At 42.5% G+C, this 26,615-nt stretch overlaps 3 protein-coding genes across 5 annotated transcripts; 1 reads left to right on the top strand and 2 right to left on the bottom strand.

The window, feature by feature from the left end:
- Positions 1-10,486: 10,486 nt before the first annotated feature.
- Positions 10,487-12,591, bottom strand: pigh (phosphatidylinositol glycan anchor biosynthesis, class H). 2 transcript variants are annotated; one of them, XM_073492922.1, is made up of 5 exons: positions 12,493-12,572; positions 12,111-12,334; positions 11,346-11,555; positions 11,183-11,266; positions 10,487-11,032 (listed from the first exon to the last, which is right to left on the bottom strand). In XM_073492922.1, the coding sequence occupies exons 2-5, from the start codon at positions 12,288-12,290 to the stop codon at positions 10,961-10,963; spliced, it is 546 nt and encodes a 181-aa protein (XP_073349023.1). In that variant the 5' UTR covers positions 12,291-12,334; positions 12,493-12,572; the 3' UTR covers positions 10,487-10,960. The 2 variants fall into 2 exon arrangements, with proteins under 2 accessions (XP_073349023.1, XP_073349022.1); XM_073492921.1 differs by having other exon boundaries at positions 12,111-12,591.
- A 319-nt stretch (positions 12,592-12,910) lies between these two features.
- Positions 12,911-20,101, top strand: zfyve1 (zinc finger, FYVE domain containing 1). 2 transcript variants are annotated; one of them, XM_073492404.1, is made up of 13 exons: positions 12,911-13,338; positions 13,739-14,268; positions 14,361-14,604; positions 14,710-14,970; positions 15,054-15,268; positions 15,373-15,479; positions 15,998-16,106; positions 16,192-16,289; positions 16,576-16,693; positions 17,192-17,362; positions 17,478-17,658; positions 17,757-17,870; positions 18,375-20,101. In XM_073492404.1, exons 2-13 carry the CDS (start codon positions 13,780-13,782, stop codon positions 18,605-18,607), a joined length of 2,340 nt encoding a protein of 779 aa, XP_073348505.1. In that variant the 5' UTR covers positions 12,911-13,338; positions 13,739-13,779; the 3' UTR covers positions 18,608-20,101. The 2 variants fall into 2 exon arrangements, with proteins under 2 accessions (XP_073348505.1, XP_073348504.1); XM_073492403.1 differs by having other exon boundaries at positions 13,247-13,338; positions 14,361-14,610.
- A 531-nt stretch (positions 20,102-20,632) lies between these two features.
- wdr21 (WD repeat domain 21) lies at positions 20,633-26,156 on the bottom strand. The gene is made up of 13 exons (XM_073492405.1): positions 25,697-26,156; positions 25,407-25,567; positions 25,079-25,236; positions 24,785-24,867; positions 23,668-23,770; positions 23,351-23,494; positions 23,177-23,226; positions 22,983-23,062; positions 22,743-22,835; positions 22,336-22,433; positions 22,024-22,200; positions 21,596-21,710; positions 20,633-21,328 (listed from the first exon to the last, which is right to left on the bottom strand). Exons 1-13 carry the CDS (start codon positions 25,807-25,809, stop codon positions 21,096-21,098), a joined length of 1,608 nt encoding a protein of 535 aa, XP_073348506.1. The 5' UTR covers positions 25,810-26,156; the 3' UTR covers positions 20,633-21,095.
- Between the last annotated feature and the right edge of the window lie 459 nt (positions 26,157-26,615).

Genomic DNA, 26,615 nt, shown 5'->3' with positions numbered 1-26,615 from the left:
CTGCAGGACACACTGCCACAACCCATTCTCTGGATGATCACCACTCAACGACTGTATTATCCTCCCAGAATAGAGATGGTGGAGATCTACGTCAGATCTCAACACCTTTTGCTTCTGATTTGACTTTAAAGAGGCGACGTTGTGAGAAGCACAGAATGATTGTATGAGCGCTGTTTGGAGTGAAACAACCAGGCATCATTATCAAGTGTGAGATACACATTGGTAGTGGATTTAGAAAATACTGCTGAAAACTGTTTGCTTTAGTTAGTTTAGACCGGTAGAGGTGCAGACCCCTTTTTTTGTCGAATGTAACTAAGTACATTTTTATATATATATATATATATATATATATATATATATATATATATATATATGTATATATATATATATATATATATATATATATATATATATATATATATATATATATATATATATATATATATATATTATACTCCATTTCAGAGGGAAACATTGTACTTTTCACTTCACTACATTTATCTGACAGTTTTAGTGACTAGTTACTTTTCATATTAAGATTTTTACACATAAAAATCCTACAGAGTTTATAAAATATGATGTTTTGTTAAAAATGAAGCTACCCAACAGTTTTTACAAGTTCATCTGAAACAGTTAGTCCATTAATCAACCAGACGATTGACAGAAAATCAATCTCCTTTTAATTATTTTATTAATTTTTTTTAACTTTGAGTTGTGGACTGTTGGATAAAACGAACATCCATAATAGTTTAAAATGAGCTCCAACTCAACTACAACAGTAAAATCCACGTATGAGTAATAATAATCAGACACAGGGGACATTTCTCTGCACTGAATACCTGATTATACTTACATATTTTTACTGAACATTTTCAACGTAGGACTATTTTATGTATTTTTACAGCGTGGTATTAGTAGTGCTATTTAAAGTGAGGAATACTACAGCATATGTGGAAAAAGTAATATAAAGACTTTTGTAGCTCCAGAGGAAGCTGCATGTATTCTGATAAAGCGCCCCCATAGATGTCACTCAATGGCTAGGTTGCATTGTGGGTAATGTAGGCACCAGGTTTTGAAAAGGAAGAAGAATGCATGGAATAAGAAAAAAAGTGATATCGCTGCTGTTCTGCTGTATTGATTTGTATCCAAGGCCCGTAAACAACCGTAATGTGTTAAACTGGTGGAGTTACCCTTAAACTGTAAGGTATCTGACGACTTCCTCCACCATGAGAGTGATTTTCAGCCTGTTCAGATGGTTTGTATTTATGTTTTAACTAAAGGAAACAGGAACAGAAAGTAAGAATAACAAAAATAAGATGCAGAAGTCTGAGTAAGTTAGAACTGGGTAATATTATATGGTATATTTTAAAATATATTCAGGTTACACTCAGGATGTGCTGACTGATCTTGGTCAGTATTTGCTGTGCTATTGTCCCAAAGAGGTTTATAATGTAATATCAAAGGTATAGGAAGTAAACAAGGTAAAGCTCTAGCTGTAATAATGATTTTGGTTTCATGCAGTTTGTCAAGCTGCTTCTTAATCAGCAGCCAAGCCAGAGAAGAGATGGACAGAAAAACAGACATGTCCTAACTGTGTCAGGGGTTTCGATTCACAGTTCTGAAAAGTGACAGTTAACCACGTTTAAGAGCCAATACTGAGTGCCATTTGCATACGGTGTGTGTGTGAGTCGATTGGTTGTGAGCCTGTGAACTGGGTGTGTCCCACGTCTGGGAATCAAGGGGGTGAGGTGTTCTCACAGTGGCACTGGGGGAGTAAGGAAAGGAGGGAGGCAGGGGTTGTTGTGACATCCACACAACACACGTGGTGGCAGTGAAGCAAGCGGGGGCATGATGCAGGTCGACGCAACCCACGTACCCTCCTCTGCGTGTGCCGATATACACACCATAATACACACACACACACAGTTTAATGATGCATGACCAGAGGAATACTGCAGTACAAGAGGAGAAGAAAGTACATGAGTACACACTCATAGGGCAGGCAGACACTGATGACTGTTGGCCAACACATGATGTAGTCTCACGGGTAAATGACAATAGATATTGTGTGTTTCAGTCAGAGCGATAAGGTGTGTCTGGACTTGTTGAGCCGAGAGTGGCTGGCTGCTCTCCGCTTACTCAGAGCACAGTAAATCGGCTTACTCAGCCTGTTTGTGTCACCATCAAACAAGTGTGTCCTCATACAGAGGAGGAAAAAAAAAAAAACAGGTTGAAATTCATAAGAATCAGTAGATGTAAACACCACCAGTGATTCAATCAGACGTATGATTGGATGGGATGTGGTCAGTTAAGAGCGGCTTGTTTCACACTGAATTTGTAGTTTGCATTCAAACCTTTATCTTTATTATTTTGTTTGGGTTGTAGAGGTGGGAAAAGGGCTCAGATCCTTAAATTAAAGGAACTGTTCCACTTTTTGGGAAATACACTCATTCATGTTCTTACTGGGAATTAGATAAGAAGATCAATGCAGAGAGGTGACTCAAAGATGTCATGATACCAGTGAATTAAACTGTTTTCTGCTCTCTCACCGGTTGCATCACTGATTTCACGATTAAAGAAAGATTAAAGTTCACCCAAAAAGGAAAATTCAGTCATCATCTACTCACCTCCATGCAGATGAAAAGTATTTTAGTCCACGAAACATTTCTGGAGCGTCACAGCAAAGCAGTGTTGCAGCGTTCTCCTGAACAATTGAAGTAGATGGGGACTTGTTTTAAAATTGTTCAAAAACAACTGAAATAAAAACGTCTCCGCACAGCTCGTCGAGCTTGTGCACTCACTTCAGACAGGGTGCGTGCCACAAAAATGTCATTTTTGGGTGAACTTATCCTTTAATTAATGACCATAGTGAACATTTGGGACAGTCGACCCCACTTCTCACAGTGTGTCAGGATTTTTTTTTTTATTCTCTTCTAACTCAGTCGTACCGCCAGTGGTGGAAAGAGTACTGAAAATATGTACTCAAGTACAAGTACAGTTACATTACTAAAATATTATTAAATTACAAGTATAACTACTGGTATTAAAATAATGTACAAAGTAGAAAGTACAAAGGGATTTCTGTTTCTCTAAATCTTCCGTTAAAATTACTCCGAGCTCTGTTCTGCTCAGTGGTCACGGTCACCTCTCTAATCCAGGGCCTGCTGCAGAGATTTGTGTTTTTGTTCGTATATCAGTGTTCGCATTGGCCTGTTTGTAATCGGACAGCCTCATTGGCGACAAAAATGCAGATTAAAGGTTTAGACACTAATTCAAATTGTACTCAGTACTCAATCATGATTTATGAAGTAAATATGTAGATTACATGGCGTAAAGCATGCTTAATTCGTGTAAAAATTACACACTTGAACAAATACTCATAAGAGTCAAGTAACCAAAAAAATTGTTTTTATTGATTATGTATATATTATTTGTGCATTAGAGATGTAGATTGAGAAAGGGCCTGTTAAAGTTATTACAGTGGTGTTAGAAGGGCGAAACAAGACATGCTGAGCCGTACAGGTGCTGGTGGATCTTGTTACCTTTTGACAAAGTCAGGCAAGCTCCAAGTTTCTGTTTTTTGTGCTAAGCTAAGCTAACCAGCCACTGGTTTTGGAGCCATATATTTATAGACATTAGAGTGGTATCAATCGCCTCATCTAACTCTCAGCAAGAAGGTATTTCCCAAAATGTCTAACTGAAAACAGAAATTGTAAATTGTAAATGTAAAGTACTCCATCACAAGTCCTGCATTCAAAATCTCCCTCAGTGAAGTGTACTATCAGCATGATCTACCTAAAGTACTTCACAAAAGTAAAGGTACATCACTATGCAGAATATCAGCGCAGTGTACGTGCAGACTTTTATTGCATTCGGTTGAGGTCGAGTTGATTTCAACTACGAAATAAGTGTTCAATTTTCAAAAACATGCATCAAAAGGCGTTTTCTTTCTGTAATTCAAACCTGAAAGCCATGTTTTACACTGTATATTTCAAACTGTTTTGACAGGTTTTTCAAATTTCTGTTTTTTCCCCCAAAGATGCTAAAAAAAACATGATACATGTTGAAAACAGTGTGCTAGCATTAAGAAGACACTTGTTTTTTCTTGGTTTTGAGGAGCCTCACACACAGCACACATTCACAGCTCTACAGAACATGATGTACATGCTGTGACATTAGGCAAACAGCGCTAATTTATTCCATGTCAACACAACTGCAGTTACGTAAACGGCTGTTTACCTCAGGAAAACAAGAGGGAGCTTCAGCTGTAGATCAACACTGTCACAGAATCAGACCCAAACACAACAACATGGTTTTATAACTTGTTTTTTTTTTCTTTTTTGGGAAATATGCTTTTGAGGAGTCCTCCGGTTTGTGAAAGTGTTCCTCTGAGTCTTTTGGGAAAGAGCAAATGTGTCATGGATTCATGACGCAACAGAAACTTGCTGCTGGGCTTTCTTTAGAGTTTGAATAATGAAACAGCCTGCGCGATGACTCTCTTTAGTTACTTTCCAGAGAATGGGGCCTTCACTGTTAACTCCACATAGATCTCAGATAAAAGTTTTAATCCCATGACATAACGTCTCTTTAATGTTAAGCACCGGGTCTCCAAAACAATCAAGTTTTTCCCTTTTCACGAGTATTTCTTTAGAGCAGGGCCGTCCAAAGTGGGGCCCGTGGGCCAAAGTTGGCCGCCACAAGGTTCAATTTGAAAATAAATAAATAAAATTAATTAGTTGGGAATAAATGTTCATGCTGTTTTATCATTTGTGAGGTAAAATGCTCTTTAAATACGTAGGATCCATAATTATGATTTATTTTTCGTAATATGAGCTCGGCTGGCAGTGCGACTAATGCAGAAAGTCAAAGGTAAGGGAACTTGGGATCTTTGCACCATTCTACATTTTATAATAAAATAAAATAAAACAAAACAAAGTTTCAGATTCGGCCCTACAAGGGGAAAACTTTGGGCACCCCTGCTTTCGAGTCATTTGTCTGTAACACAGGTTACCGTCCAGTAATCCTGTCATTCATCTCCACTGTGATTGTATCGTAATCCTCTGTCGCCGATCCGGTCTGTCTGCTACATGTCGATGTCATCTCGCGTGTGGGGCTCGTGGTAACCATGGGGGTACTTCTGGACCAGTGACATAGCATCTTCGAAATTCACATCTCTGCAACAGCTGATTGCAGAGCGCCTGAACTGTATTTATCATTGACACACATACCTGCGCATATCAATTATCAGACATGTAGGATGCGGCCTTGTCATTACATTACTGCGGGGAGGTTTCAGTGTCGGCATGATTCACAATCGGATCTCACGAGGCTTTAGACAAAAACATTATTGCACGAAATGACGTCACCGTAATCACACAAGTCGGTGGGTTTGTTTGTGGTCTGCTTCCTCAGCCGGATTTATAATTAAAATAAACTCAACATGAATTAGAAGACCCTCTCTGGTGTCACATTTGTTTGTGAGTGGCCTTTAAAGTTTGATGCAAACCACATTATTTTCTGACTCAGTCCCTGGTCACAGACACTGTGGCACCACTCAGAGAGGAAGAAACTGAGGAGCTGTCAACACGCAGCAGTAGTATATGACTGATATGAGAGCGCGAATAGAGTGATGTCATGAGGAAACGAGGACAATCAAGTCACTTAAAAACAGACCGATAAAAGCAGTGAGGCCAGAGGACTCGACTACGGCAATTAAGACCAGCCTTCGTATGCTCACACAAAACCACATGCTCGTACACACTCATAACAATGGTGTCAAACGGAGTAAACGGATGTGTGTTTGCACTCTCTGCTGTCAGCTCCCCTGACAGACCTGTAGAGCAGGCTCCACGCTCTCTCTCATCTGCTGCCAGCTGGTCTGACGAGAAGTTTGTCTCACTTACCTCACATATACCAGGTGACGCTCTGCGAGGGCGTGGCCTGCCCGGCGTCGGTTTCATTTGTTTCATTGTACTTTTGAAAAATGATTTGCATTAAAACTGACTGGCAGGTAACAGCAACAAAGAAGGAGTGGGGATCAACTGGATTATTGAGGCGTATTAACGATATCTTTGAAGGATTCAATGAGCAGGCCGAAGCTTAGGTAAACACATTCTGGTTTCAACACTGTCGCCTGTGAGAGGACGGAGGGAGGACAGCACTGGACTTTCCCGTCTAGGGAGGAAACTGGTCTCCGAGCAAATATGAGCAAGTCTTCCCCTGAAGTCAAAACTATTAATCACACAGGTTGCAGACGTCTAAAGCAAATCAACGTCACTGCCTTTAGTTACAGGGTTCAATGGAGAAAATATATACACACCAGTAAATGTGACTTTGTGACATCCAAACTCAGAATTTCAGTAGTTACAATATTAATGAGGTAATAATACAAATTCAGAAATATTTATTTTGTCCATAACTGAATAAACAAGCTGTTCTCAGAGGAAAATAAGGTCCCCAGAATTCTGTTTGAAGCTAAAAAGGTGGCAGGGTCCACCACATATAAACAAAGTAAAACAGTATGAAGTTGTGTTGTACTTCAAGGTCAGTCAGATTGTTGTCAATGAAGATCCTTCTCTTCTGATTAATATGTCTTCCCCAAAACTAAGTAGTGCACCTTTAATCTGTCAGCGAAGACTTAACATAATGTGAATAAAACTTCTCCTGAGTCACATGGACAACTCCCATGATCCCACGCTACTTATGTCTTTTGTTTTGTTTTGCTTGGGCAATGTCTACCGGCAGAAATGAACATTTAACAGACGGATACAAGTTTTCAACAGATAACATTGTTATGACATAATGAGTTTTGTTTGTAGCTAGCACCTACACTGCATCTGACAAATTGTTACAGACCTTGGATTTGTATTTACGACAGTGGTGTCACACTCAGAAACTATGGGGCCAAATTCACACATACAAGTACGAGAGTAGCTGCTGCTGATTGTAGTTGCCGCCTGCAGCTGCCATCAGCCCCTTGAGGTACAAAGTGGCTCGGGGCTAGCTCATTAGCATGCCAACTTCAGTAGATATCTCTGCTCGACAATACTCAGAGATCTTTTACATATGGTAATGACAGTTTCTGTTAAAATGACTACATGTTGCACCTTTAAAATGTATCTTTTTAAAGTAAACACTAAGGATTCAGCTTTAGGATTTGAGGACACATGGCAGCAGATGTACGATGCGAACAGGATGTTTTGTTTTGTTGCTGGTTGTAGATCACTCACAGACAGTATGACAATACAGTACGTGCAAGCCGGCAGCCAAAAAAAACAAAACTAAGGGATTATAAATTGCACACATTTGGTTTCCTGTCGTGGACTTTTTCCATGATGACCTATAACAGCTGCAATCTACTTTCAGTGAGTGGATCATGTTACTAAAAAGGCTCCACGCAGAGTTTGATAAATGTTCCTTTGTTGCCAAGACCGGTTTTTCCGTGCCACCCAGCAGACCAGGCTTATCCTTCGAGAGCAGCTCAGTCTTATCTTCACCAATGTTGTTGTTAATGCGAACGCAGTGTAGTTTAGTGTGGAGGAGGCTGCGCACCGTTGAATACGAATAGATTCTGTAATGTGTCAGTTAGTGAAAATCTATAAAATGTATTTGTTTTACAACCAAATCTTTTCTTATTTGAGTATTTTATTGTCTTCAAGGGACTCATCTAGACATTTTTTTCTCTGTAGTTGCTCTTTCTCTGCTCTTCTTACTGGCTGCATCAGTACACAAAGAGACGCATTTGTTTGGACAGAGAGGTGATCGGGTACACTTTGAACGTTACAGAGAATAACAATAAGGTCCTGCAGTTAGAGTCCCAAAGGTAAGCTCCAATGACAAACAGTCAGGGTAAACCGATATGGATCCTCACATTATCACCGTCCCAATACGCAAAAAGTATCGATTTTTCTGCTCTAACTTTAGTAGAAAACCTTTTTTAACTGACACAGTAAAGACTTCCATGGAAAAAACAGCTCGCAGGGTAATATGTAAATACATGTTCCTCCCACAGGAAGACACATGTGTTCACTGCAGGGAGAATACAGTGACCGGTAAAACTCCCTGTGACGATACCAGTGAGAGATTCAAATCCAAACAGACATCGAGTTACACCTGCCTGTATGGACCGGTAGGTAGAGCGGGGCACAGTTCAAACAACACCACCGCGCTGTCTTTTCTTCTTTCTCAATACACAAGAATACAGAGACACAGTATACATACAGTCATGGCATTATATGATGACGAGCCACTGAGCACTATTGATATCTGTGAGTGGTGTTGGTGTATGTATATATTCTCTGTTGAGCTCACTGCACGTTCATGTCTACATGGAAAATATGTAGCTGGGGCTAGCAGCTAGTTAGCTTAGCTTAGCATACAGTTTGGAAACAGTGAGCCTGATTTTGTGGGAACGTGACAGAATCACACCTAGCTCCTCTAAGCTCACTTCTTAACACGTTATAACTCGTATTTGTAATCCATAAAGCTGTAGCTGCCATTAGCTAGGCAGCTCAGTTAGCCGTGCAGCTAGTGGTCCAGACTGGGAGCTCAGAGATTCGGAGAATTCGAGGTCATAAGTTGTGGGAGAGAGTCAGAGAGTGAGGAAGGAAGTCAGCAAAGACTTAACGTAACGTGAATAAAACTTCTTGAACATCCCTGCGTGATTCACATGGATGGATTTTTTCTTTATTGGCGATGGTTTTTGTTTACCAATGAAGACAACAACTCCCATGATCCCACGCTACTTATGTCTTTTGTTTTGTTTTGATTGGGCAATGTCTGCCGGCAGAAATTAACATTTAACAGACGGATACAAAAGCGGTATCGATCTTCCCATCTAACTCTTAGCAAGAAAGTCTGTAAGCCTAGTTTTCAAAATGTTGAACTATTCCTTTAACTGACCTCACAACCTCTGAATATGCCAGGTTTGAATGTGTGCACGTTGTGTGCGGGTGTGTGCATGTGCTCACTGCAGGTGGTAAAAGGGCAACTCCCCATCTCAGTAGGGCTCCAGTCCCTCCTCTACACCCGAAACACCATAGGATGATTTCACACATTCATCAATTAATTAATAACAGAGAGCTACAATTACATAAACCTCAAATTTAACGAAAACCAGCAGTTTCAGTATTTACTCCTAGGTAATTTTTAAGTTCAAAACATCCACAGAAACACAAGTAAATGTGCAATTACAGCCCCATTATAAACAGGGGTAATTAACAGTCCACACCTCTGCCTAAAGAAAGCCTCACTGTGTTTTCAGCCTGCCAAACCTCCACACTACCTATGATTTACACTCAGAGGGGTTTCTGCTTTACGAGGCCTATTGAGAAGCCCTGAGGTGTCACTCCCGGTCACTCCCTGGTTTTCTCCTCTGCCCGGTTCCTGGCTGTTTCGCACCTCCAGGAGGGACTATTATCCTGTCAGAGGGCCACTCTTCACAGCAGCGTAACGCTTCGCCCCGTGAAAATCACACCCTTCTGCTTGTTTTGTTGGCCTGTGGAGGATGGAGTTCACATGGCGGTCTGACCGGGAGCTACAGATGGTCATCGAGGATTAGAATAGATGGAAAAAACAAGGCCTGGAGGAGAAACCCGGGGTGAGCATCGGTGGAAGTCAGGGCTCTGAACTTTAAACTGTGGGCCGTGGAGACCCATTAAACTTTCAGCTATATTGTTATGGATTAGCTGCAACCAGGAAGCAGTTTGAGGAGGGAACATTAGGGGGAGGATTTGAGGAGGATCATTAACAACACTCTCCTCAACTGAATACAGCACTTTATTTAAAAGGTGAAACCATTGCTTTTCAGAAAGCACTGGGCACTTATGCTCCTGACTCAAAAAGCATTGCTTCTTTGCTTGGGTGTTACCAAAAAATACTTTGTTCTGACATTAATAGTGAGTAAAAACTAAACTTCTTAACACACGATTATTCCAATTACAACTTAACAAGAAGGTTGCAATAAGAGTCTGCAGTGTCAGAGAGGAACTTACCTCATCATAAAATCTGAACAGGTGTTATCAAACTGTTAGTAGCATCATTTCACTGTAACATAAACTGTAATTAATGTCACTTGTGAGGAAGTCACATTTTAGAAAACAGGTCTGGTATATCAACAAGTCACCAGGTGCACGTGACCAACTGCATCTTGAAGATGAAGGTATATCTAGTTATGAGGAAGTGAGAGTATAATTGGGGAAGAAGGCGTGGATGTTTATTTTCTAAAAGTGTTCTGTACATGCAGCACATCTGACACTGCATGTATACATCTGCTTTAATAACTCTAATGTGAAGTGTGCAAATGTATCTGACACTGTGGGTGAAACAAAGATTAGGATATATTTGTCTGTTTATATGAAGGGTTCTTGTCTGAAGTCATTAATGAATCTAATATGAAAGTGTGATTGATGTGAGATCCAGTTAGAGTGGTGCTGCCCCCTACTGGGGAAGAAAGGTAGAGCTCCTCAAAGACACAAAAAGGAACATATTGATATTGTTATGTTTTATTAAAAGTTATTTATATCAAAAATACATTGTGGGGAAGATTATAAAATACAGAAGTTGGCAAAATTATTTGATTTAAATCTAAATGAATAAATAAGTTACAAAAAAGCTCAATTTCTATCCTCTAATACAAAGGTTTGACTCTTTAGGGTTTAAACTAGTAGTTTTTAAGACAGTGCTAATAAAATAAGTTCAAGTAATTACACAATAAAGTGCAACATAAAGTCATTATGACACCAATATTGGTCTTTTAAAACATGGCAGCACTTTCTTTTGTATTCACATCATGAGAGTATTCATACAGGTGAGAAAAGGAAAGAAAACAAAACACTGAACATACAATTAAATCAAGATGTACCAAAGTAAAATAAGTACTTCCTGCTTGAAAACATGTCTTAAGCAAAGACATATTAAAATGCATGAGCAAACACACTGCTAGTGTATGACATGTGTTTAATCAGCACTTTGAAAGAATCTCCTGACAGCTTTTGTAAACTTTCACCAAGCAGTTCAGCCTTGGCTTCGAACTCTGGAAGAAAAAAAAGGAGGTTCATTAGAAACGTGTTACCGTGAATGACACCGAGTGTATTAAAAGCCTTTAAACAGGAGCGAACAAAGAACTAAACACCACAAGGAAGTTGCTTTATGAGATAAGAATACACTTTGCATCCAATCTCACCTGAAACAATGGCACCACACTTGACACTGCGTTAGGCTCTGAGGGGTCCTTCAACAGCACACAAAGGTAGTAGATGATTTGATGCTAAAAATAAAAAGCATTAGTCATCAATCAACTCATTTTACAAAAGCATGAACTGAATAATACAAGGACATAAATTTACCATATAAATAGCTTCATTGATGACAATATCCTTGATCTTGCTCATCTCGATGAACTTGGTGGTCTCGCGGCCTGAGGCGTAGCTGGAGGACACCTGGATGCCCAAGGAGCCGATGACGAGCAGTGACTCGTGGTCCACCTTCACAAAGTGGATGTGAAGCATCATGCCGAGCAGGGTGATGAGTATGGCGCTGGACAGGACGGCAGTGTTCTGCAAGAAATGGAGGACATTTACATTTGTGAAATTCATGTTTATATGAATCATTATAATAAGGCACAACATCAACATTTTGTCCTCTAGAAGCATCTTGGTTCAGTGAAAAATGTGTTCAGATATTTAACATTTAAGCAGCAATACAACAGTGTAAAAATACCTTTAAGTAAGAATAAGTAAGTAGTAAGTCAGAATATAGCATAAAATGGAAATACTCAAGAAAATACAAGTTCTTGAGTAAATATACTTCAAGCACAGGGTTTAACACACTCAGAATAATCTTGTGGTAAATATTATAGCTATTGAAGCTGAAAAATACTGACAAAAAGACGAAATATTTGCCTGAATGCATCAACATCAATAAGTCATATAGACTGTGTGATATGTTCAAGTGCAGTTTAGAAAATTGTAAAAGTTGGCTTTACTACGTGCTACCTGTATAGCCATTCAAAACAATCAAAGAAACTGTACATGGTGATACTAGAGGAAAAACAGATTACATTGACATTATTTTCTGGGCATTATTTCGCAATAAGTTGAGATGTGTCTGACCTCTGTGAAGAAGAACACGGTGTATGCCAGCAGCCAAACACAGCAGGTGTACACCATCACTTTGCCGACGGACACTTTGGGGGAGCTGACAGTGAACTCCCTGCAAAAGCCGGAGTGACTCTGACAGTCCAGAGATATGGCTTTGCCATTAATGTCAGAGAAGGCTTCATCCTCCATCATGAACGCAACAACAACAGGGAGAGTCGAAGAGACGCGAACATTAGCTAAGGGAACACAAACAGTTAGCTTAGCTAGCTAGCTAACGCTGAAGACAGGTTAGCATTGAGCTATCTGACAACAGGCAAGGTCAGTCGCATAAAGTGGTTGTTTCTGAGAGGGGAAATTGCAAATCATGCATCTATACGTATGATGCTAATCATACCCAGTTAAATATAGAATAAGAAAAACGCGTTACGGCAATAAACAGAGAATATTCCCAGGACAAGTGCAGTACAGCCGAGCTGACGCCAAAATCAGTTCACACTTCAGGTGCACTCGTTACCCACACCGGGCTGTCCGGGTTGGATGTTGTTGGAGAAATATAACTAACATAAAACATAAAAGTCGGATGGTTGGCAGCGCCGATACGCGTGCTTCACACCAACCAGATGCCTTTAACTAATTAATACACTTAATAATTAAACATATATGACGACACAGTTGATGTGAAGTCGTGTGTTCTAATATTAGTTGCTGTCTCCGTCGAACTGTGTAAGCTTCGGCGTACGCCGGTTGAAAAAAGGAGTGCACCCTACAGCAGCTGGAAGGTGCAAAGCATTATGGGCAGCGGTGAGTATCTGATCGATAACCGTGCTCCGTTTGTTTGAGTAGTCAGGTAGCTTTTGTCAGAGTATCTCGAGAATGTCAACAGTGTAAGTTGATATATATCAGTATAAAAATACAGAATGTAGTTCAAGACTCACGTTTAAACTCACGTCTCTCTGCGTAACTCCCAAAAATCCTCCATTACCCACAATGCACCGCGTTCGAATGACTTCTGAACTCTGGATAAAAACAAGCCGATCAGCTGGTGTGAAAGCAACAACATCTCCAGGAGTCTGACACAAAATAGCTCCGCTAGCTAACTTTCTCTCCGACGTTAGCTGTCCGCGGCTGTCGGCGCTATGGTGCCGCGGTGCTCCGCTGCGTACGTGTCCGGTTTTAGACCGTGATGAGGCAGCATTTCAGCGAGCGAGTCGTCGTCCGTCGGACTGGTAGCCGCCGCTAGGTCAGTCGATTGAAACGAAGGTTGTTTATGTCTCTTTGTGTCGCTAAGGCTGTTTAAACTATTTATTACTGAGTTTCATCACGTATATTTTTTGGGGGGGATAAAGTGAAGAGCATACTGGGGGGAGTTTTAAACAGCAACTGGACCGGGGGAAGAGATGCGGGGCAGCTAATGTTAGCTAGCAAACTGTTGTGTCATGAATAAAAGTAAGTGTTAGTCGGGACAAGTGTTTTGCCTGGACCCTCCTTAATGTCAGGTCCTCAGCTGAACATTTCCAGCACTTTCTGACTGTATTGCCCATGAGTGAGTTGGCTGTTTGAACAGAAAAGGTTGCATCACACCTGGTTAGAGATTTTTTATTTTTTTCCCCAACCGAGCCATAACTTTGTGTCTTCCGCAGTCCTCGATACTGTCAGTCGGTCCTGACCTGTCGGGGTTGAGATGAGCGGTCAGGGTCCAGCTGTAGATAAGGGGATGAGCACGGTCCTCGGCTGTCAGGAGAGCTACGCCTGCGGGGGTTCAGACGAGGCCGCGTTCGAGTGCGATGAATGCGGCAGCCTGCAGTGCGCCCGCTGCGAGCTGGAGCTCCACCGCCAGGAGCGGATGAGGAACCACGACCGGGTTCGGATCGCACCGGGCCACGTTCCCTTCTGCGACTCGTGCAAAGGCGACAGCAGCTGCTCGGTCAACGGAGGACGCCTCAGAGCGGTGGTGCGCTGCCAGGGCTGTAAGATCAACCTGTGTTTGGACTGCCAGAAGCGCACCCACAGCGGCGTCAACAAGAGGAAGCACCCTCTGACGCCGTACCCCCCCGCGAGAGCACCCCAGGACAACAGCCTGACTTCCGGGGAGGCGCAGATGGAGATCCTGAAGGCCGAGCTGGGGAAGGTGTGCAGCTTCCTTCTGGTGGACGACAGAGAGGAGATGCAGGTAAGAGAAGGATGTTTTGATCTTTTAGATGGCACCTCATTGTTGTGATGTGATGTCGTGATGATGGGGCTTGATCCTGTGTGGATGCTCAGGTGAAGGATGAGGAGGACTTTGTGAGCAGACTGAGGTGCAGGCCAGATGAGCTCCTCAAGGTGGTCTCCATCTTCGGGAACACCGGGGAGGGCAAGTCCCACACCCTGAACCACACGTTTTTCCTCGGACGGGAAGTGTTCAAGACCTCGCCCACTCAAGAGTCCTGCACCGTGGGTGTGTGGGCGGCAATGGACCCTGTGCACCGGGTGGTAGTCATCGACACAGAAGGACTGCTCGGGGCTGGTAATGGTACAATAAATGGATTACTTGGTATCCAGTAAACACGGGATAGTGGGCGGCAGTTTTTCTCACTTAACTCTTACTCACTATGACGTTTTCCCTCATCAGGAGCCAATCAGGGTCAGAGAACCCGGCTGCTCCTCAAAGTCCTGGCTATCTCTGATGTGGTCATCTACCGAACCCATGCCGACCGTCTCCACGACGATCTCTTCAAGTTCCTCGGTGACGCATCAGATGCCTACCTGAAACATTTCACCAAGGAGCTGAAGGCGACCACCACCCGCTGCGGTCTGGACGTCCCGTTGTCCACTCTGGGTCCTGGGGTGATCATCTTCCATGAGACCGTCCACACCAAACTGCTCGGATCAGGTACGTGAAATAGATCCCTCTCTTTTACCTTTTCAGCCGTATGAAGATGGAATTAGATTAATCTATTTGCTCTCCATCTCCAGACAAACCGACTGAGTCCGCCGAGCGTCTTCTCCAGGAGCGTTTCAGGAAGCTGGGTCTGTTCCCAGAGGCTTTCAGCTCCATCCAGTACCGGGGAACACGGACCTACAACCCTCCCACAGACTTCAGCGGTCTGCTGCGCAGCCTGGAGCAACAGCTGGATAACAACACCACCCGCTCGCCACGCTCCGCCAGCGTCATCTACAAGGCTCTGCAGGTAGTGGTGCTCGATTGACAGTCAGGCTTCTGGATATTTGCTGATGTAATGGAGGGAGAACACTTAATGACTCTCCCTGTCCCTCCATCTCTTCCTGCCTTCAGGCCCTGAGCGAGAGCTTCAGTGGGGATATTCCAGATGAGCAAATGACCAGTAACTCATTCTTTCCAGATGAGTACTTTACCTGCTCCAGCCTCTGCCTCAGCTGTGGGTACGTGTCTCTCTTCTCGCTGCTGCATTATGTATTACAATGCTCTTTTTATTTGGTATATAAAATGTGAGAGAGGATTGCTGACCACAGTGAGCTGGACAAAACATGCCGCAGCCGAGAGTGATGGGCTGTTAGGGGAGGGCGAGAGCACACTGCTCAAAAGGGAAGGGGGTGTGCTGGATGTATAACACAAGACAAAATGAGAGCATCATTGCGAAATGGAATACGGCTCAATAATTGATTTAATTATTTTGTTTTCATAAGCCGGAATAGTAATTGGAAATAAAATTAAATTCCAGTAGTTGCCCAGCCCTATCAAGACAAGACTTCATTTAACTTAACATAGTTTACCCTTTTGATTGAAGGACAAAAAGTACATGTCAGCCAAGTTTATTTATGATGAGAATACACAACTTTTAAAATAAAAACAAAACAAAAAAAACACATTAATAAACCCCTTAAATATTTGCAAACAAATTCTGGCCTTTGTCTCTGACATGGTTTCCTCCCACTTTCAGCTCAGGCTGTAAGAGAAGCATGAATCACCTGAAGGAAGGACTCGACCACGAAGCCAAACATCGCTGCCGCTACTCTGGGCAGTACGACAACCGCATCTACACTTGCAAGGCAAGTTGAAAAAAAAACAACGGACACATGAAGTATTGTATGCCTACTCGATGCGTTTCTGAGTGTCCGTGCTTCACTTTTTCAGGCCTGCTACGAGGGAGGGAAGGAGGTGGTAGTGGTTCCCAAAACGACAGCCTCGTCTGACTCACCGTGGTTTGGCCTGGCCATCTACGCCTGGTCTGGGTGAGTCCGGCTGCCGCAGAACCATTTGGAAGATGATTGGAAATGGCAGAAATAAATTAATACGTCTCCGTTTATTATGGTAAAAAAATGGGAAAATGACACAAGTGATGATCCGCCCTTCTTTAAAGTGGAACTGTTTTCCATTCACAGTTACCGAGCTCAGTTATAACAACAAATAGTGCTGTAAGAAATGTTCTGTATGTGACAGTGAACAGAAGAGTCATCATGAATCTGTCCTTCTATACTGGAACTGTGACCTTTTTTTTTTTTTTTTGTCTTTGTCCAGATATGTGATCGAGTGCCCAAACTGCGCAGTGATCTACAGAAGCAGGCAGTACTGGTACGGAAACCAGGACCCAGTGGAAACAGTGGTCAGAACAGAGATCCAGCACATCTGGCCTGGGGTGAGAACACAGTGGAACAGCCTAAATGAGATTTTGTCTAAGCCTATTATGCAAAGTTGCGAGCCAAGATTTCAAAGGTTTTAAGTGGAATTAATGTTGTCACGTCCACTGTGAGCTGTGAGGGCAGAACGGTCTTGCCAGCTGGTTGTATGTAGATGCCCGGGAAACTAATGCAAAGTATTGTGACCTTTGTTTCATTTTAACATGTTTATCCGAGCATATTTAGTCAATAGTGGTGAGTAGAGAAGCTTAAATGTCAAGCATAAATCATGCTTTATGTCAGCTACTGCCTGTTAGCAATTTAGAGTGACACATGACTGTATTTCTGTTAGCATGGCGGCCGGTGTTCAGTGATAATAGGTCACATTTGTATAAACATGACTGAAATACTGCACTTGAAACAAATAACGTTAAAGTGAGAATTGAGTGAAAGTCTGTCAGCCAGTGTATTTATTTGTATCTGTCAGCTCTGCTGTGCTCCTCTCGGCTTCTTTACAGTCTGACGGTTTTTTGAAAGACAACAACAACGCTGCCCAGAGGTTGCTGGATGGAGTCAAGTACATCTCTCAGTCCGTGTCCGAACTCAGCGTCAAGCCTGCCAAAGCTGTCACCTCCTGGCTTACCGACCAGATCGCTCCCGCCTACTGGAAACCCAACTCCCTCATCCTGGTATGTAACTAAAAAGCTGGATTTGAAAAAAAAAAAGTTTCAGTGCTGTGGAGAGAAGACGTCTACAAAAGCTCTCTGGAATTACAGCTACGGTGTGACATTGTGTTTGATGCAGAAATGCCATAAATGTGGGGAAGAGTTCCAGCCCAACGACACCAAGCACCACTGCCGTGCCTGTGGAGAGGGCTTCTGCGACTCCTGCTCCTCAAAAACCAGGCCGGTCCCGGAGAGAGGCTGGGGCCTCGCACCTGTGCGGGTCTGCGACGCCTGTTTCCACAACAGGGAAATCTCAACTGGTAAATCATCACACGTATCAGTTGTAATGGTTTCCTGGATGTGTTTCTTCACGACCGGTGAGTGCCTGTTTTTATTGTACGCATGTTTCCCGTTTCAGAGTTGCTGGATGCTGCCTTAGAGGAGGAGGGAGGCACCCTGATAGCCAGGAAGGTCGGGGAGGCTGTTCAGAACACGTTAGGTGCTGTGGTTGGTGCCATCGACATACCTCTTGGTGAGCATTAGAACCCAGAGCTTACTTGGCAACATAACTCAAACCTTCTCTGGCCTCGGGCTGTTGTTCAAACCACAGGCTGTACTAACGTATTCTTGTATGCCTGTTTCACAAACTGTAAAATGAGGCAGGGAATATCACAGCCCTTTTTTTTTTTTCTGGTAACATGTCACCAATTTGAAAATTGTATCTCTCTACTGCATCAGCCCAGTTTTATGAAAAGACCATCTTTCAAATACTTCTTTAAATATGTAGAAGATTGTGGTAGTTTGTGTCACTTTCACCTGCAGTCGTTTCTATTTATAGAGGATTTATGAGAACGATTGATGAATATGCCTGTGACTCTGTAGGATTCAGCTGAAAATCACCCATCCACTCACTGTCAGTGATCGGTCATGATCATTTTTGCATCGTAGTACCAGAGATGTCTGTTATGTCCCTGATTTTGGTCATCAAATTCAGTAGACAGATTACCAACTACTGCCTCCTCTCCTCTGTGTCCAGGTCTGGTGAAGGACGCCGCCCGCCCGGCTTACTGGGTCCCAGATCAGGACATCCACTCCTGCAGCGAGTGCCAGCGGGAGTTCTCCCCGCGCCTCTCCATCCACCACTGTCGCGCCTGCGGCCAGGGCGTGTGCGACGACTGCTCTCAGGAGCGACGCGCCGTGCCCTCCCGCGGCTGGGACCACCCGGTGAGGGTCTGCAACGGCTGCAGTCAGAAACCCGGGGAGCTCTAGCAGGACAAGGGGCAGGAGTCAGGGGGTGGAAAAACGGTGAAGGATTCCCACCTCTACGAAAACTGGAACTGACAACGATTTGACTGAAAGGCTTCCGGTCCCTATTATCTTTATAGTGGCATTTTTTGGTTGCCACCAGACTGTCTGTGGCAGGTCGGACTCAGTTTATTGTTTTTTAACGCTGTCCTCACGTCACTTCAGTCCCTTGACGCTATTTCACTTTAATATGCCTATATTTTACACTGTGAATACCAGTCAGAGTGAGACTTGAATATCAACAAGGTAGGAGAGATGAGACAACTTGACAACATTTTTATCAGAGTATTGTACAAGCTTGCTAATGATTGAGTTCAGGTAAACTTCGATGTTCCTTTTTGCTCCTTCAACGTTTGTATCAATGCACATGAAACCCCTGATCCCCTTTGACAATCCCCAGTGTTACACAATAGTAATATTAGCACCTTTTGTAGTCTGGGGCTACATGTGTAAACCTTATATTAATAGTAGTACTGAGCATCTTAAACCAATATCCAGGTAAGCACTTTTATTCTAAGATTGTCTCTGCAGGAGCCCTGGATACAGCGTTCAGGGCTGGCTTTAGAGGAAACCTGAAAAAAAGCTGCTGCTTGTTTGAATGTGTACAGTCATTTTCCTCTGCTTCAGCCCTGCAAGCTTCAGCTTTCCTGCCGCTCTTTGGCTTCAGGAGGATTCAAACTATCAGAAGCCAATGACGTACTGTAGCACAGAGATGCATTCCAACTTCCAACTGTAATTACTTAGTAATAACTACTTACATAATCCCCTTAATCCTTAGTGGTTGTTTGTGCATTTGAATGGGCAGCCATTAATAGAGCAGCCTTAACAATGCTGTCCATGTGGACTGTTTAAATTTTACATAGAATATACCTATATGGGAAAAAAGTTTACTTTATTAGGGAAATTTTTAAATGGCCTCGTTTTGTTTTTAAAAATGTGAAAACTACTATCAAGATAAAAGTGAGTGCAGTGGGAGGAAATGCAACAAACTGCTTTTTATAGAGTGGCTGGCTCACGGTAGCAATACGACACAGAAAAAAAGATTTCAAACCATCTTTGAGGCTGGCCCCTCAAAACAGGAGATACTAATCAGAAGAGTAATCCATTACTCTGTCTACTCAGGCTGTGTAGCTAGTTAGCTAGGAGCACCAAGTGAGCAACGCTTGCGGTTGCCTTCATTGCAACAAGACGCAGTTTGGCTTTCTAATGAACGGCCTAGGCATTGCGAGATCTGACTGCGGCGATGGGTAACCTGGGATTTTATTTTATTTTTCAATGACTGACTGGAAGAGTTTGTTTGTCGACAAATAAGCTGACGCAACGCGTTGACCTGAGTCGGTGAACTATCTTCACCGTCCCTATCTCAGAGAGAGACGTTCAATGAATATCACAAGGAACAAATCAATACCTTTATGTTCATGTATGCTCATACAGTATGTATTAAACTGCAGAAACTCAGTCTGTATGTGTGTGTCATTCAGGAGCAAATACGATGCAGTAGATCACTGTGTTTTCTAGGGCTGCAACTAAGTTATTTTCTAGATTAATTGATTAGTTTGGTTATAAAATGTCAGAAAAAGGTGAAAACTGTTGATAAAATTCCCAAAATCCAAGATGATGTCCCAAAGATATTCAGTTCACTGTCTTAGATGAGAAACCAGAAAATATTCACATTGAAGAAGCTTTAAGACTTTTTTTCCATAAAAGTACTAAAACCATTGATTTTCAAAATATTCAATAACTGACAACTAATCAAATAATGTTGCAGCTCTAGTGTTAACTCATTCAATAACAATTAGAAAACATGTTGATGTACAGTGTGAACACAGTATTGTCCTTTTTCAAAATCAAACTATCATAAGTGCACTTTTTATTGTAAAGATTACACAAAGCACCATTGTAAAGGTCCAGTGTACGGGATGTATCGGCAGAAATGGAATATAACTTTCATACTTCTGTTGTGTGTCAAGCATAGTTGTGTTTTTGTTACCTTACAATGAGCTTTTTATACCTACAGAGGAAGTGAGTCCACCGTGTTTCTACAGTTGCCCAGAATGGACAAACCAAACACTGGCTCTACAGCCTTCGCGTTTTTAATCAGCCATCGTAGGGGGGTGAGGGTGGGATGAGGGGTATCTGATTGCAATCTGCAACCACGCCGCTGGATGCCACTAAATTCCACACACTGGACCTTTTAACTGTAGTAATTGTGTGCACTCATATGTAGCACTTCGATTTTGTTTTGGCACAAACAAGTCGGTCAAAAATAACATTCCCCTGAGACTTCAATGTAACTCCTCTTCCCGACCAAAAGTTCAGTACAACCTTATGGAAATTAACTGCATTCAGGCCAAACCCTTTCAAATATAAATACCTGTAGATTTTTGCATATAAATGTAACTCCATTTACATATTTGGCGTCCTTGTTTTCAGAAACACTTTCAGTCTTTTCCTAAAAGCCAGCCTGCTGCTCTCCTCCTTCCTGGTAGTCGGTGTTGTATGGGAAGTAGTAAAGGTCGTGTTTGACGGCCATGAGCAGGCCGGGGAGCCCTCTGCAGCCGCCCAGCTTGGAGGAGAAGACGACGCTCGGTATCAGGTCGTTCGCGGTCGGGTGGGGTGATGGGATAGTCCTCAGGAGGTGGCCGTCTTTTAGGCTCCATAACCTTGTGTAGCAATCCTGACCGACTGAGGACGAAACAGAGGAGGAGGAAATGCAGGATTAGTGTTTTGGTTTTCCACTCAAGAGGGTGAAGAGTTGAAGAGCATCTTAGGAGAGACATGAGACATCTCTGGCAGGCTTCAAACTATCTCTGTAACACCTTATCGGGCCATAGTGTATTTTTATCTGCAACTGTGCCACGGCTCGATCTTGAAGCTTGTGTCGTCTTACAACAAGTATGTCAAAGCATAGCAACGGTAAACCTGGCATCTCTTTGATTGGTCCTCTCTTACCTGCCAACAAAAGCCCCTCGGGCTCATTGACGTGGATGGGAAGGTAGGCGTGTTCATTGTAGTGTCCTTTGTACTCCTGCACTGGCTTTGTCACTCGAACATCCCACAACTTAATCTGCACATAAACAAGAAAAGAGCACACAGTTAAAGCATTGATAGTAATACTTTTATTTATCTTCTGAATTTGGGTAAATACAAGCTATTTACCAGCATTAGATTGTGTGGTTTAATGTCTCTAAATCTTTGTAAATAGCTCGTAATGCGTTATGATTAGAAGGGTGACTTGTCTACCATCTAAAAGAGACGTGAAACATGTGGTAGCTGCTTCAACTTGGGGGGACTCATCTCTGGACAAAAAAACAGTCAACAAGCTTGTAAATAAATGAGTAAAGCTGAACTCTTATTTAAAAATATCTAATTTTCCTGACCTGGCCCAGCATGTCGGCAGCCAATAGGTAGTTCTCGTCCTGCAGGACGCGTACGGAGGTGATGGCTGACTCTTGATGGAAGCGGCTGGCCTTCCAGCTCTGATCCCTGCGGCCGCGCTGACGCAGGTCGATGCTGAAGATCTCCCCTGATCTGCAACCGTTAAACAGCACAGGGACCTGTGAAAAGAAAAAAAGAGCAATTTTACATTTCTGTCTTTTTTTCTTTCTTACAGTAAAGAGAAATCCGTACAACAGCGTGTTAGAAGTGAACTCAAACATGCTTTAATAACCTAAATGGAACAGATGACTCACCCTGAGGGCAAACTGCTGAGCCAAGACATCGCTGCCGGTGCTGTACGTCTGTGTTCGGCCTGTTTCTGCATCCTTCACGACCACCCTACGAGACAGGCCTGCAGACACAGGCAAGAAGACAATGATTAAGATTTATAAAGTTTGAGGACGGAATGCATTAATGCAAACTTGAAGCCCAACATGAATGTCAAAATCTTTTTTTTCTTTTATCGTGCAAATACGTTTTTAAAAACAACTGAAAATTCTCTCTATAATTTGATTCAAGCTGCTTTTTTTGCCCAAACCACATAATTATGATTTAAGAGACTGTTTCATACCCCAAAACAGAGGCCACAGATGATGATTATCAGATTAGGATTACAAGTATAATTTGATTATAAATGACAAGACAAATGATGTTGACAAACCAGTGCTGAAGGTCTTGTCAAACTGGGGGTTGAGACACCAAGCACAAGACCAGGCTGAAGATATCTTAAAGCTACACAGCATCCCGGGCTGGTCTGAGGAGAGAGGAGTACATAGGAGAGGAGACAGGTTAAAATGGGGCGGTAAATAAACAAATCATGCAAAATAATTGCAATCTACCTTTAAGAATAATAATGAATTGTAGGCTTGTGTGAATCAAACTGAGAGGCTTCTAATACAACCTGGGTTTGAGTTGCTGAAGAGGGAAGCAGGAAGTAAACTGACGCAGCCGGGCGTGTCTGCCGCTCCTACCAGACACAATCTGACAGTCAGCTCAGTCAAGGAAAAATAATGGCACTGTCTGAGCAGCACCTGAGTTTACAAATAGACACATAGGGTGACAAAGAGGAGCACTGCAAAAGCTCAGGAAGGATACAGCACGTGGGAGTCCGGGTAGTTGACTGAGGCCCAGCAGATGGAATTCACCTGAAACACATTTACCCAGAGCAAAACTGTCACACACATTTCCAACATTTAAACTTTTACTGACAAAAAAACGGATTATTATAGTAAATGTCTACATATTCAGAGTCACTGCTCCAGCTCCCACCTTTCGGTTGGTGAAGTAGAGGTTGTCACACATTTCCACAGACAGAGATCCCCGGCTGCTGCTGCTGAAGTTCATGATGCCGTACTTGCAGCCTCCGTGCGACACGTCGTTGACTGTGAACACTCGCTCACACGCCGAGTCCCCCTGAGAAAGACGAAAGGAACAAGGAGGTTTGAGATTACACAAGGAAAAACTGTTCTACAAAACGATTAATGATTTTTCCAACTCTACATTAAGTCAAAACATGTTTTTGCGACAGTGCAATGATGTTTTGTATTTCCGGAGCTTGTTTTGTGTGTCTGTGTGTGTGTTCTCACCACTATGAGTCTGAAGTTGTCAGTGTTGGGGTTGCTGTTGTCCGTGCTCTGGATCTCCAGTTTGTGGCGTCTCATCCCGCCGACCTTCACCTCATGGACCAGCCTGGAGACACACAGTAACCATGGTAACACCCACTAGAACCCCATGTGGACGATCCACTTAACCACAATCATTGATTCGACTCCTCTCAGCTCTCTGACGATGTGTGCCTTTGTTCTTATTTATTTACAGAAATGTTTGCCAATAGGATGAATATATTATTATTGGGATTTCTCTTGCAACAATGATGAGTTCAGTTCATATAATTCAAACTGTCAAGGCAGCAGAATTTTGCAGTTTTAGTATGTTTTTCAAACCCATGTCAGAAGGGATTAGCATCATTATTAGAGGCCGGCAATGCTCCAAAGAAATCTCACTCTACACATACAGAACTGATTATCATTAAAGCTAAACTTTTTTCACTGTTATTTGTCTGTAATGTATTACAGCTGTGGGTGTTTGCCTTGTGTGTATGTGTGTTTAGAGTGCTGCTGGAATGAGTCCTAGAAACGAGAAACAAGCTTAAGAGTTTTTCTCGTTTTGTATGTCAGTTAATGTGCCATTTGTGAATTGTAAAGCGTTTACATGTCTAGATACAGGCTGCTGCTAACAAGTAGCTAAAAGAAGCTAAAGAGATAAAATGTCATCACGCCTGACGCAGAGAATCATCTACTCACTAATCCTCCAGCAGAAAGTTTAGATGGGGTGACGCTGAAGTCATGCGACCGTGGTGTAGTTCATTTATAGCTTAACATTAGCTTTTTACTTCTGGCAATCAGATTTATGCTTCAAAAATTATTTTAAAAAAGTGGTGTTCATCTGTGAAGATTATCTTGCTGAACAAAATGTGTATGTATCTTAAACTTTTGTTTGTCACAGAGCTGTCTATTTTTTTCAGGAAAAATCCAAAATCTAATTGAAAAAATCCCACATGCCTTTTGTAAAGGGAACCCGGGTGATGCTAACTTTCGGGGGGGGGCTACAAAAATAAGTCACCCCTGGAGCACTCTAATGAATACAAGGTAAACACCTCTATGTCTATGTATGCACATGCACACATTCAGTGCGATACAGTACCTGCAATATGAGTTCTCAGGTAACAGGCCAAGGTGTCTTTTCTGCAGCAGTAGCGAAGTATTCAATCCTGTTCTTGGTGCTTTCTATAAGGAAGATAATACGTGTCCCATCATTAAACAAGCATGAAACCAACAGAGCGTGTGAGCCTATTAAAGACCATTCCCAGCCCAGTAAAATATGTACAACAGAGCCGGGCAATAAGATAAAAATCACCCCCAAGTTTCACTTTATATTAGATTTCTGTGTGTTATGATTGACTGGTTATCTGTGATGGTGACGAAAGAAGTCACTCACTTTTCTAAGTTTTTCATCCTCTGCGAGCATCTTGTTCCTCTGTTTCTCTCTTTCTTTCTCCTGCAGCTGCTCTCTGGTCAGTGGGTTACAGTTGTTGTGTCCGGGCAGCAGGCGGAAGTAACGATTTTTCTCCGGGTCAAAGTAGAAACCAGGCAGCTCTGGAGACGGGACAGGTTGTAAAGTTAAGCATGAACATGTTTCTTCTTGCTTTTTCAAGCTACATCTCTGAGGATCTAGTTTACAGTAGGAATAACCAGATTTGATGTTTTCCTGATGTGCAATCTGTGGATAATATATGGAAACTCTCTGACAACTATCTGACACTGACCTGGTGCAGCACTGCTGGCCTTAGAGGAAGAAGAGGACGATGAGGAGGAGGATGAGGAGGGCGAAGAAGAGGAAGATGAGGAGGTAGAGGAAGAGGCAGACTGATTTTCATGTCTCCTCTGAGATGCTCTGAATGATGGCTCGTCATCATAATGTCCAGACCTGTGAACAGAGGATATTATCATTGAGCTAAGGACAAGTGGATCGTGGCAGACACTGTTTGACTGAGAGACACATCATACTTTTTAAACGAGGCACCTCAAACATGTGTCAACATGTCTTTGAACGTACCACTGCTCGTCCTGTGTTGATCTCTGCCGGTTGCCTCTGTACCAGCTGTGCCGTGGACCACCGCCTCTTCGCCGGTAGGGTCGCTGTCCTTCTCGCCAGTTCCACTTCTTCATCTCTGCTTGTAGCTCGGACTCCTCACGCCACGTTTTCTTTCATTCACGTCTATCTATACAAGCGTGTTAGGCCATCTAGTGCAGCATGTTTACCTTGTTTGCTAACTTACCTAGCTAAAGCATTAGCATTATGAGCTAACGTTAGCTAAACATCTTTTTCGACATCTTTATGTAACTGTTGGACATTAAAGCACGAGTAGACGCAAAGAAGGTTTTAATAGGTTGATTAATAGTTGTTCCTTCGGAGGTAAAAATGTTTAATTCCTTAATAAAATGACAAAACTAGACAGTTTTAACACCTCATGAGCTAACTACTTCTGTACAGTGAGTTCCTGCCACGTCGTCCCGCCTCCAAGTGAAACTCATTGGCTAGTCGCTAACAATAGCGTATGACGTGGCAGGCATTCATTGGTTGTTTTCTTCGTCAGCCACGCATCAGAATAATAAAGGAGGAATTTCTTTTATTTGATTTGATTGACAGAAAAAAAAGACTTTTAAAGTGCAAACACAAAACGTAAACAGCCCAAACTTCATTTTAACGTACCCCTCATTAATACTGACGATTTAAAAAGAAATGGTTGTCTAAAGGCTGAAGCGTTATTGTTATAACCGCAAACCCAACCACAACAATCGATGGCACTATGACAGAGCTCATGATATTTCATCTTCTCGTGCTGTTTTCACTACAATAAGGACATACAGGTTGTATTTGATGAAATGATAACCACTCTGAGGACTCTGGGACATTGATCTTGACATATTTTTCTGTGAGGCCACGCCTCGCGTCTTGATGCTGCTGTTGTATT

This window comes from Pagrus major, chromosome 22, assembly GCF_040436345.1.
Source record: "Pagrus major chromosome 22, Pma_NU_1.0".
Taxonomy (NCBI): domain Eukaryota; kingdom Metazoa; phylum Chordata; class Actinopteri; order Spariformes; family Sparidae; genus Pagrus; species Pagrus major.
The sequence above is the reverse complement of the archived record's forward strand: the minus strand, read 5'-3'. Positions and strand labels throughout refer to the sequence as shown.